At 49.2% G+C, this 12,380-nt stretch overlaps 1 protein-coding gene across 3 annotated transcripts in view; it reads right to left on the reverse strand.

Annotated features, from left to right (window-relative positions):
• CACNA1A (calcium voltage-gated channel subunit alpha1 A) overlaps positions 1-12,380 on the reverse strand; it is a 164,692-nt gene that overhangs the window by 73,546 nt on the left and 78,766 nt on the right. For 2 of the 3 annotated variants that reach the window (XM_029585399.1, XM_029585398.1), the window contains exons 14-20: positions 11,532-11,663; positions 11,086-11,158; positions 8,765-8,882; positions 7,921-7,988; positions 4,999-5,105; positions 1,088-1,933; positions 113-564 (exon numbers count right to left, since the gene is read on the reverse strand). In XM_029585399.1, coding sequence (XP_029441259.1) covers positions 113-564; positions 1,088-1,933; positions 4,999-5,105; positions 7,921-7,988; positions 8,765-8,882; positions 11,086-11,158; positions 11,532-11,663 — 1,796 coding nt within the window. Of the gene's footprint in view, positions 1-112; positions 565-1,087; positions 1,934-4,998; positions 5,106-6,382; positions 6,387-7,915; positions 7,989-8,764; positions 8,883-11,085; positions 11,159-11,531; positions 11,664-12,380 lie in introns of all 3 variants that reach the window. The other variant, XM_029585401.1, reaches the window with a different exon arrangement.

Raw genomic sequence — 12,380 nt, forward strand, 5'->3', positions numbered from 1 at the left:
GTTCTTGTTTTTTTGGGTTTTTTTAGCTTTGGAAGCCTTCTCCGACAATGCGCGTGAGCCAGGCCACCTCCGTGACACGCAGGGAAGCGCTGGGGGGAATGCCATGCCTTACCTTGTACAAGAGCGTTATCGATGGGCTGGGGGAAGGTGGCTGGAATATCCACTGCCGTGTGCTCCGGCTTCTTCACGGCCTTTCCCGGGTTGTTCTGGGTGCTGGGATTGGTGACGATAAGGCTGTTCTCTGGTTTGTTGGCAGGAGCAGGATTGTTGGGCGTCCTGCGGTTGGCGGCGTGCTGGGAGTTGGGTGGGTTTAAGGTTCCAGGCAGGTTTGGAGGCGTCCATGCAGGGGTGCAGTTGGTGTGGTTGCCCGTTCTGGCCGGGCTCTGTGAGTTTGTGAGGTTGAGGGAGTTGTGCGGGTTCGTGGATTCGGTCGTTGCCAGCTGGTCATTTTTCATGTTGTCGATGTCTTCTGCCAGCTGGTCCTCTTGCCGCCCCATATCCTGCTGTATTGGCCGAGTGGTGGACAGATTTGGACCTGGCCCACAGCCGGGTCCCAGGGTCTCTCTGGTGGCAGAAAAACAAAGATCAGAGTCAATTCGAAGAACAGGCTCCACTCCTTCCATTACATTTCCCCACAAAGGCAAGCAAGAATCAACGCCAAAGGTGGAGGAGGACTTGATCTTCATTTCTGTAGTTCTGCTAGAGCTGGCGAATTAAACTGCCTTGCCCCACTAACTCTCCCGACTTCTAACTCAATGCTGTCACCTCTTCCCCTTGTTTGCTTCAGCTCCTGTTCTGCTCTCCACAAAGACCAACAAGGCGGGGAGTGATAATACTGCACGTGCCCAAATCTTCCAGCGTTCTTTTAACGTTATTCTATTGAAAATGACCTCAACATTGGGTTGGAGTGACTTAGGAAGAGCTAATTTCCAAGCCCCTGCCTGGCCTTCCCCACAAATTTGGCCCTGATTGGTCCACTAGGGGGAAACCTATTGGCCCTCCAGATGGTCCGACATATTGAATCACCGTATAAACATTTTCAGTAAAATCACGTAGCCCACAGCAGCGGACAAGATCACTCACTTACTTTCTACGTCGGGGTCTCCTCTCCTTCTCGTCTTGCCTGGGCTCATTCTCGTAGGTAGACTGGGCAGCGTGCCGATGCCGGCGTCGCCTCTCCCCATCCGGCTGCTCGCTGTCTCCCCCTGGCCTGGAGTCCCTGTTGGGTCGGCTCCCCTCCCGATGCCGGGATCGCCGGTCCTGTTTGCCACCGCTGTCGACGGCTGTGCTTTCCTCACCCACTCTGCGGTGAGGTCGGTGGTGCCGGTGATCCCGGTCGCCTTCTCCTCGGGGGGACCCACTCCGACTGTCTTTGCTGCCTCCCTGCCGGTGCTGGTGCCGCCTGTGAAGATCCACGCCTTTATTCCCTTCCCCATCCCTACAGGTTCGCTCTTGGTTTACCTCACGCTCCTTCCCGTGGTGGTAGTCCAGCTCCCGGGAGGTGCTGTCCCGGTTCACGTCCACCTCCTTGCTACTACTCCTTGGTCTGCGAGGCTCAACTCCGCCAGAGTCTGTCCTCTCATAGCTCCTGGAGCTGTTGGACTCTCGTGATCGCTCATGGTAGCGAGCTTGCTTTCTCAGGAAATCTTCTGCCCGCTGTTGGCTTAGACGCTGATCCATAGATGGATCATTGGGGTGGCTTTTATTGGTGTTGTTATTCCGGTTCTCCTGGGGATCCACCACAAGAGGACGATCCAGATGCGTCTTCATGTCTGGCCTCATTTGCCGGACGAAGGGCATCTTCCACCTCTCATCGGGATCCAGCTCATTGTACAGAGCTTCCCGGCTTGTCATGAGGTTCTGCCTCCGCATCTCACTTGTCCGTTGCTCCCAGACAGACTTAGACAACTTTTGGTTCTTCTGCTGCTCTTTTCTACAACAACAAAAAAATATTCCTAAAATCTGGTTTTTCCTTTTCACTCTTACATCATTTCTCATGGAAGCATAACAAAAGAGCAGGAACCTCACAGCCAGCGCTCCTGCACCATTCCCTACAGCACCTCCTGCTGGGAGAGGCTGGGACTGCAGGAGCTGTGACTCCCCCCATACCCAGTGCTCCTGCATCATTCCCTACAGCGCCTCCTGCTGGGAGAGGCTGGGACTGCAGGAGCTGTGACTCCCCCCATACCCAGTGCTCCTGCACCATTCCCTACAGCGCCTCCTGCTGGAGAGGCTGGGACTGCAGGAGCTGTGACTCCCCCATACCCAGTGCTCCTGCACCATTCCCTACAGCGCCTCCTGCTGGGAGAGGCTGGGACTGCAGGAGCTGTGACTCCCCCCATACCCAGTGCTCCTGCATCATTCCCTACAGCGCCTCCTACTGGGAGAGGCTGGGACTGCAGGAGCTGTGACTTCCCCCATACCCAGTGCTCCTGCATCATTCCCTACAGCGCCTTCTGCTGGGAGAGGCTGGGACTGCAGGAGCTGTGACTCCCCCATACCCAGTGCTCCTGCACTATTCCCTACAGTGCCTCCTGCTGGGAGAGGCTGGGACTGCAGGAGCTGTGACTCCCCCCATACCCAGTGCTCCTGCACCATTCCCTACAGCACCTCCTACTGGGAGAGGCTGGGACTGCAGGAGCTGTGACTCCCCCATACCCAGTGCTCCTGCACCATTCCCTAGAGCGCCTCCTGCTGGGAGAGGCTGGGACTGCAGGAGCTGTGACTCCCCCATACCCAGTGCTCCTGCATCATTCCCTACAGTGCCTCCTGCTGGGAGAGGCTGGGACTGCAGGAGCTGTGACTCCCCCATACCCAGTGCTCCTGCACCATTCCCTACAGCGCCTCCTACTGGGAGAGGCTGGAACTGCAGGAGCCATGAGCTCTAAAGGAGAGCAAACAATAGCGTGCGCTGAGTGATAGATGCAATGCCTTTCTGTAAAGGCCTGTTTATGTGGCCTTTTCAAGTATAACATCCCGAGGCCGACAGTGATGCACTAAGGGGTAATTTTGTAACAGTCCACGTAAAATTGATAACATTTAACTGCATGCTTCGTACCAATGAATTATCTGCACATATTTCCACCTGCCAATGTGTGCACAGAGAGTTTTCAGGAGTAAGTACCTGCATGCTTTGGAAAACGCAGAAGGATGCACGCAGAGTGCAAACCCTTCCGAAATCCGCCCCCGGTAAGCACCTGCTGGCCGCAGATAAACTTTGCATGCAGGCTCATCACTTTACCTGCGTGCCAGGCGGCTTCCCAGGGTCCCCCCTCTCCAAGGGCGAGCTTGTGGCTCCAGGGACACTAAGCCAGACTGCTCATGGGAGCAGCGGGCGCCACGCAGGGGGCCGCAGTGCTCAGGACATATTTTCACGTGGGGTAAGCATGCATTTATCCGCATGAAAAGCTCTCGGGTGAAATGTAAAGAGCTGCACATGTGAAATCACCAGATACGAGTGTAAATGGCAAATGTGCGCATATCGAAAAGGGGGCAGGCCACCGCGTTCCAGGGCAGGACCAACACGTTCCTACGTGCGAAGCTGCTATTGCACACGCCTGTAGATTTGGCAGCTCACTGGCGTAGACGTGCACCTGCTCTGGGGTTAAGTAAAATGCTGACTGGCTAAGGGGGTGGGTGAGATGGGGGGGGGCAGTTGAGGCTGAAGAGCCAGCGGGGACTCGATGACCTGAGAGTAACTGGTAATAATTTCATTGCATCTGTGCATGCTAGAAAATCTCCCGACGCGTGTGAATTACGCGGGTGAAATCTCCAGGCGCAGGCTTTCAAAGTTGCACATGAAGGTAGGCGAGTGCGGCAGTTGTGCGCGACTTTAGCTGGATAAATCAGAGCTTACCCGGATCCGTGCAATAGGTACTCACGCGCGCTTTTAACACGCGACCATGCCGCAGGGTACATTTAATACAGGAGTGCATTTCCCGCCACGCCTATATACCTGCGTGCGCAGCCATGTTAACGCCGTCCTCCCTGGTAATTACCCCTTGAATATCAGGGTCGGCAAAAAAAAAAAAAGCGTCAGGTACCAGGAGGACAGAATTTAGTCTGGAAAGTTTCTGAAGGCATCGCTGCAAAGCCAGGGGATCTCACCTTGCCCCTCTCTTACCTCCTCCTCTGCTGAGGGATTCAATTCCTCGATCCACTCAGAGACGAGTCAAAACCCGGGAGAGGTTCACTCAATGCAAGGAAACACGAGAACAGATTTTTCTGGATTGCCAGTTCCCTGGTGCCCAAGCTGCTGTATGCATTCCCTTTTACAAGAGTTATCAGATTTTCTTTTTTTTTTTTGTTATCACATTTTGTTATCAGTTTACGAGCACCTGTATGTCATTACATAAAAGACTGTGACTTTTAAGATTTGCTTTGCAGTCCACACATCACGTTTACTACCTGGGTCATTAAAACTAGTTTGTCACTTTGAGTGGCATTGAGTTGCAGCCACTTTAATGAAAAACCTTTGGTATCCAACAAACACAGGACCAGATATTAATCTCTGAACGAAACATTTCCAACTCGTAAAATAGGAATTGCGGGCTCTCCCAGGGAACTCAATGCACGTAACTTAAAACGAAATTGAGATCTCAAGGAGAACTGCTAAGCTTTGTAGCCGTCCCTAATTCGGCTGCCTGTGGCTTTGTTTGCCTCTTATTTCCTTACTCTGAATGCACTCGGGGAAGGGCGGCCTCACCCGCAAATGTTCTCATAGCCCATGCGTTCTTCCTGCTTTCCGCGTACGCCGTGAAAACCATCTGGGCCGCTAGCAGCCTCCTGCATGCCGCGGGGGTTAAAATGAGGACTGAGCCCCAGACCTGGCCCCGCTGACCTGCAGCCCCTCTGCGGTTCATTTGGGCTTAAGGTGCCGGAGAGGTGGCCCTGGGTGAGCCTCCTGGCAGTCCCTGGAGGCGTCCGGCGAGGCCGGGTGGGTGGGGAGGGCGCTGTGTGCTGCGCAGACAGAGACGGGGGGAGGGGGGGTGCACTTACGCCGCGATGGACATGTTGGCTGCAGACAGGGGACTCACTTCAGCCATTTCCTTTGCCTTCTGCAGTGCCAGTTTCTGGTTGGCTGCTTCTTCCTCCTCCTGCTCGTCCTAAACACAGACCCACTGATTTTAAGAAAGAAAGCAACAGTCCCATAAAGCAGATAAGCAACCACCCCCCCCTCCTTCATCTTCCAAATGCTTCAAAACCAAAAACCCAACACCATGAGCTCTCTGCTAAACCTGGGAACAGAATTTAAAGAGAAAACCCAAAATCTACCGCCTGCTTCGGGAGGGGGGAGGGGGTTCTCTGCACCGGGGCAGGCAGGGGAAACTTTGCTCGGCTTGAGCTGCTTACCTGTAACAGGTGTTCTCCGCGGACAGCAGGATAAATCAGCCACACACACACACAGGTGGGCGACGTCACCCGGCAGCGCCGAGACAGGAAAGCTCTCTCAGAGCTCAGAAAGACCCGGGTGGTTTTGTGAGAAGCATCGCGCCGCGCGAGTCTCCTCACGCTTTAGCGGACCCTTCAGATCTACGCGGCGGAGGGTGGCGTCACGTGGCTGATTTGTCTACGGAGAGGCGAGCGACTTTGCTTTCCCCCGTGGACGAGCGGGACAAGAATCGGCCACACACACACACACAACTGGGGAATTCCCGAGCTGAGGGCTGCACGGGAGCCTCTGGTCATACACATGAAAGATTCTTTCGGAAACGCGCAGCCAGAATTTTAGTTAGAGGCAGCGAGGCTAAAGGAAATGAGTTATAGCAAAGATCTTCTGGTTGGGCGTTTTCCAGATGCTGGAAAATCCTCACCCACTGCACAAGGGAATCGTACGGGCGACGTTGCTCGCAGTCAGGGGCAATGATTGAAAACTCTGCGTGCTCAGGGATCGGGATAAGACCCGTCCCGAACAGAATAACGGGGGAGCAGGCGAGGATTCGGATTCCTCCTGTGAATCAGAGAGCAGGACAGGAGCCTCCTCTGCCATCGACCTCTTCCTAGGGTCATGGGACGTCTTTGTCTGGCCTGATAGGGAGGGAACACAGACCGACATCTGGTCCAGTGATGGAGGGGGTCAGCCTATCGGTGGAATGATTCTTCTCACCGTGGGGTGAATGGTGCTCAGCCGCAGTGAGCACCTGCGGGAGGACTCTCTGACTCAGGAACCAGAATCAGCACCGGGGAGCTTTGGTTTTTCTGGGCTGAAACCAGAGCCTCCATGCTGAGAAGATGGTGCCGAGAGTTTGCTTGCAGGAGGCACCGATGATGTTTCGGGGCCAAACATGGCTTAGATTTTAGGGGAGCCATCTCTATGCTGAGAAAGGAGCTGTTGGCACTGACTGCGCATGTTCTGGCACCGAGGGACAGGACTTGCTGTCACCGCCCTGCGGGGGGGAGAAAGGCGGCCGTGCAGAGAATCCCAGAGTCATGAGAGGACCGCGCCATTTAACATGCAGGTGCTCCCGAGGCTCTCAGGGTCATTAAGCACATCATGGGAAGGCCCCAGACAGTGGAAGGCATTTGGTCACGCCAATCCGACAAAGAGTAACAGGGGACATCTCCTGAACCCCAACATTTGTCTGCCGTTTTGAAAAGGACTCATATGAAATTGAACTTAGTTACGAAGAAAATGATTTTATCTTGTGGACCAAAAATAGAGAGATTTAAACAGGAGAAAAGTAAAACTTTCCTTCAGGGGTAAAAGTCGATGAGTGGAGTGAAGAAAGTTTGAAAAAAAAAAAAAACCCCAAACAAACATTTTTTTGGCACTAACAGAAGGGAACAGACTCGCTCGGTGGCAGCTGCAAGTGAAGGTCTTCCTCCGTCTTTCTGAACTGTGAGACAACGTCTTCCATCTCGGCACCATCGGATGTCACCACAACTTATCCTGCTTACCCAGGGAGAAATCCCTGCCGCGCGATTGCACGTTTCCCCCGTGAAATGGCTCTGGGGTCACTGGGACTGAGTGGGTAAGATGCTTTTCTGAGATCAATCCCCCAACCCATGTAACCTCCTCACTAGGACCCTGCCAAACCACATTTCAGCAAAGGGAAACCCCTGTGGTTAGGAAGCGAAGTAACCGCTCCTCGATACCAAGGTCAGCAGCTTGCTTGTTAGCTGCATTCGCTTTACTGAGGAAAGTCTTGCTTTCCAGTGAAAACCAGATCAGGACTCCCAACAGCGGCTTCCTCCTAACGATAGTGTGTGTCCCCCCCCCCCCCCCCCCTTCAAAGGTGGCCTCAGATGAGGACATCCCATGCCAGATATCACCGGGCTGGTAGTAAAGTTCCTTCTTCTAAAGCCATGATCCTCAAGCCAGTCTTCTGAAGCCCCCTACCCAACGTACGCAAATCTACCTCATGCATATTCATTAGGGATAGTCTGTTAAAAAAAGATTGGCTAGAGTGCTAGGTTGAGAATCACTCTTCTAAAGGATCCCCACAGCAGGAGATACCAGTGAAAGATTATAATTTCTCCTTCTAAAGGATCCCCAGATCAGGACATAACCAAACAACCATGGCGCACAGCCTGTTGATAAATGTCGCCTTCTAACCTTCATGGCAGTTCTCATCAGCTTACACCAGGTTCCTGTACAGCCCCTTCCCTTTTCCTTCTGCAAACCTAGGTTGGATTTCCCTTTGCATTACAGTCAGTCTCCATCGAGATTCTCTGGTGTTCTCAACATAAAATAAACTTGGGGGAACTGCGATGCAGTTCAGACTGCCTTCAGAGGGAGCCTCTCTCCTTCACTAACCCTGAGATTTTTTGCCACTATTCAGTTCACTTCAACCAGCTTTTAATCTTTCTTTCACCCCACTGAAATTTTCCAGCCCACCCATCCAGTATGCTGCACTCTCCTCCCAGTCTAGAACAGGCAGACGGTAACCTCTCCATTAATTCTCTCCCCCCCAACTCCACCTTGGTGAGCTCCTGAGCGTTGGCCAAGTTATCCACAGCGATGGCCAGGAACACATTCAGCAGAGTATCTGGATTATAGAGTCAGAGAAATGACAGACATCACTGGCTTCTACAATGCCCCCCACCAATAAATCCACCTCCCCATATTCAGGTTTGCCCACTTTTGACCTTAATATAAGACTATCTGAGAACGTCTCTTGAGAAACTTGGATGCTTCCTCTGACATTTCCTTCCGAGATTAATGTAAACCAATGGTCTGACTTACCCACTTTCTCTCCTATCCCTAGTTCTAAACACTGCTGTCTCTCCATTCTATGGTTGGTCTGTAGAGGACAGAGACAAGTGATGCTGAACCATAGTCATTTTAGGAATGAGTGCTGAAAGCACAAGGAGAAGAAAAAATACTTCATTTTATCCCTTCCCTTTATACCACCTATCTTAGTATTTAAGGCAAGCAAACAAGGGCGGATTGGCCTATCGGGGGATCGGGCATCCCCCTGTGGGCTGATTGCTCCAGTCACGTGGTCTGCCGTGCGCGGCCGTGACAAAGCCGTGCTCGGCAGACCATGTGATGTGTCCTGGGCCGGCCTGGGCGGCGAATACCCGGGCTGGTCCGACATCGTGAATCCACCAGTGCAAGCAAACTATATATAAATAAATAACTACAATAAATATCCCCCCATCAGCACCAGCATTATCATTAACCTGTTTCTGACCAAGTCACTCGTTCTCCCCCCCCCCCCCCACCCATCTCCACTCCAAGATCAATCTCAGATTATCATCCACACTTCAACTTCAATCCCTGCACTTCCTGTTTCTTGACCTGGGAAGCAGGTAAGGATACAGTTACCAAACAGAGTCAGCACAATGAAATAGAAGGAGAACACCATGCCTGTCTGGACTCCACCCTGAGCTTTAATCCCATTATACATCACTTCGTTCCAGTCTTCACCAGTTAAGATCTGAAAAAAAGGGATTCTATTAATGCTCTGAATTGCTAATTGTTTTAGTCTCTAGTATTAATGACTGTTCAAAGATCTTCCTCCAGCTATTATCATCTTCATCATTATAATCCTTACCACCAACATCATAACTTGTATCATCAATAAAATCCATTGCAGACCTCATCCTCATCAATTCTCCAGTAAGCCTGACCAACATCATCCAAAATGCAATCAGTATCATAATCCTTTACTCTGTCTGGCAACATCTTTATCGTAATTCTTATCACTACAACATGAGAACTGTCTTCAATGATTAGTCACCATCTTCAGCATCATCATCCTTTTCACTACAAACATTGACATGACTGCTACCAGCACCATCATCAAGCTTATCAGAATCATCAATTATCTTTACTGCCTTCAACATCTCAAAGAGCATGTGTGTCCTCCTCACAACTATCGCCATCATCATCAATACCACAATAATTATCTTCAATATTATCAATTTTGTCATTGTTCCTGTCACTATCACAATGATCACCACAATTATCATCAATATTCCCTTATTTATTTAAAAACATTTATAACACACCAACCCAAAAAGCAACATAAGTAAATGCATCGTAAAACATCAGCAACAATACAAAAAATAAAATAAGTTAAATACATAAAAACTAAAAACAAAATGAAACATCAGCATATTAGCATGAAACATACAAAGTCTGACTCATTGAATAAAATGTGATTCTCAGCAGGCACCTAATGGAAAGGCCATGGTCCCCTTCAATACTGTCATCGTCATCAGTACCACAATATCATCAACATTATCCTTGTCCTCCTCAATACCATCATCACTATCAATACTACAACAATCTTTATCATCAATATTATCCTTGTTCTCCCCAATACATCATCGCTATCAATTCTACAACAATTTATCCTTGTCCTCCTCAATACCATCATTACTATCAATACTCCAACAATCTTTATCATCAATATTATTCTTGTCCTCCTCAATACTATCATCACTATCAATACCACAATTTTTATCATTAACATTGTCCTTGTCCTCCTCAATACCATCATCACTATCAATACTACAACAATCTTTATCATCAATATTATCCTTGTTCTCCCCAATACATCATCGCTATCAATTCTACAACAATTTATCCTTGTCCTCCTCAATACCATCATTACTATCAATACTCCAACAATCTTTATCATCAATATTATTCTTGTCCTCCTCAATACTATCATCACTATCAATACCACAATTTTTATCATTAACATTGTCCTTGTCCTCAATACCATCAGCACTATCAATACTACAGCAATCTTTATCATCAGCATTATCCTACCTTGTCCTCCTCACAGCTATCATCATCATCAGTACCACAAGAATTATCTTCAATATCATCAATATTGCCCTTGTCCCCCTTAATACCATCATCACTATCAATTCCACAACAATCTTTATCATCAACATTATCCTTGTCCTCCTCACAGCTATCATCATCATCAGTAGAACAAGAATTATCTTCAATGTCATCAATATTGCCCTTGTCCCCCTTAATACCATCATCACTATCAATTCCACAACAATCTTTATCATCAACATTATCCTTGTCCTCCTCACAGCTATCATCATCATCAGTAGCACAAGAATTATCTTCAATGTCATCAATATTGCCCTTGTCCCCCTTAATACCATCATCACTATCAATACCACAACAATCTTTATCATCAACATTATCCTTGTCCTCCTCACAGCTATCATCATCATCAGTAGCACAAGAAATATCTTCAATGTCATCAATATTGCCCTTGTCCCCCTTAATACCATCATCACTATCAATACCACAACAATCTTTATCATCATCAATTTTATCCTTGTCCTCCTCATGTCCATTATCATCTCCTTCAAATCTAGCATGTTCATCCTCATGATTGCATCATTGTTGTGATTAGCTCCAGTATTATTTATTATCATAGTCATCACTACTGTAACCTCTCTCATCTTCAGTACAATCTGCATGGTTTAGTCCTCATTACTGCCAGCATCATTACCATAATTCTTATAACAGTCATTATTCTCCTCATTGCTATCAACAATATGCTAATTTACTTCTACCAGACCTAAAGAAACAACAAGATGCAAAGTAATAATAAAGGTGCTTTAGCAAATCATATGAAAGCAAAAACAATCCAATTCCCCTACCTGAAACACAGTCATTATTGCTGCCGGGAAAGTATCAAAGTTTGTAGGTGGAGTTCCTTCATCAAAATTAAACCTGCAATGAAAACATTTCAAATGTACAGTCAGACATAGCCTCCCCTTGACCTGACCAGTCCATTCTACATAATAAATAATGTTCCCCTTTTGTTCTTTTTCCCTGCTAGCTCCCTTCCTGCAAAATACACTTCCTCTTGACAGTCAGGATTCACTGTCTCTTTTCACTTTTCATCCTTAATTAACATCAGCTTTTCCATTTCCCTCTCTTCATGGCACAATTGCTATGTAGCTGCTAACGATCACTTTGCTGATAGTGTAAGGCAACCCTATGTAGGGTGGCCCCTGTGAATGCTGTCAAGAAACATAAGGGCCCCTCGTTTCTGCTAGGGGTTGCTCACATTCCATGCCCTATGGGGGTGGCAGGTACTCACTGGCCTCCAAAGAGCTGCATTCCCAAAAGGGCGAAGACGACGATGAAGAGGAAGAGGAGGAATAACAAACTGATGATGGATTTCATGGAACTCAGAAGAGACACCACCAGATTCCGCAGAGAAGCCCAGTACCTGCGGAGCGAAGGGGGAAAAAAAAAAAGGACGCTGCTCAGCAACAAACTCCAGAGAGCGCGAGAGAGCTCAGCAAGAAGCTCCAGAGAGCATGAGAGATCTCATCAACAAGCTCCAGAGAGCGTGAGAGAGCTCAGCAAGAAGCTCCAGAGAGCACGAGAGAGCTCAGCAACAAGCTCCAGAGAGCGCGAGAGATCTCATCAACAAGCTCCAGAGAGCGCGAGAGAGCTCAGCAAGAAGCTCCAGAGAGCATGAGAGATCTCATCAACAAGCTCCAGAGAGCGTGAGAGAGCTCAGCAAGAAGCTCCAGAGAGCACGAGAGAGCTCAGCAACAAGCTCCAGAGAGCGCGAGAGAGCTCAGCAACAAGCTCCAGAGAGCATGAGAGAGCTCAGCATCAAGCTCCAGAGAGCGTGAGAGAGCTCAGCAAGAAGCTCCAGAGAGCGCAAGAGAGCTCAGCAACAAGCTCCAGAGAGCATGAGAGAGCTCAGCAACAAGCTCCAGAGAGCACGAGAGATCTCATCAACAAGCTCCAGAGAGCGCGAGAGAGCTCAGCAAGAAGCTCCAGAGAGCGCGAGAGAGCTCAGCTTGACAGATCACAAGACTGGCCGAGCACCGCAAACCCTTTGCATGTCCTCCTGCGGAGGGGGTCAGAAAGAAACATCCCACGCAGGAGGAAGAGACACTTTTGATTATTATGGTGAGGAATTACAGTTAAG

Source organism: Rhinatrema bivittatum, chromosome 19 (assembly GCF_901001135.1).
Source record: "Rhinatrema bivittatum chromosome 19, aRhiBiv1.1, whole genome shotgun sequence".
In the NCBI taxonomy this organism is placed as follows: domain Eukaryota; kingdom Metazoa; phylum Chordata; class Amphibia; order Gymnophiona; family Rhinatrematidae; genus Rhinatrema; species Rhinatrema bivittatum.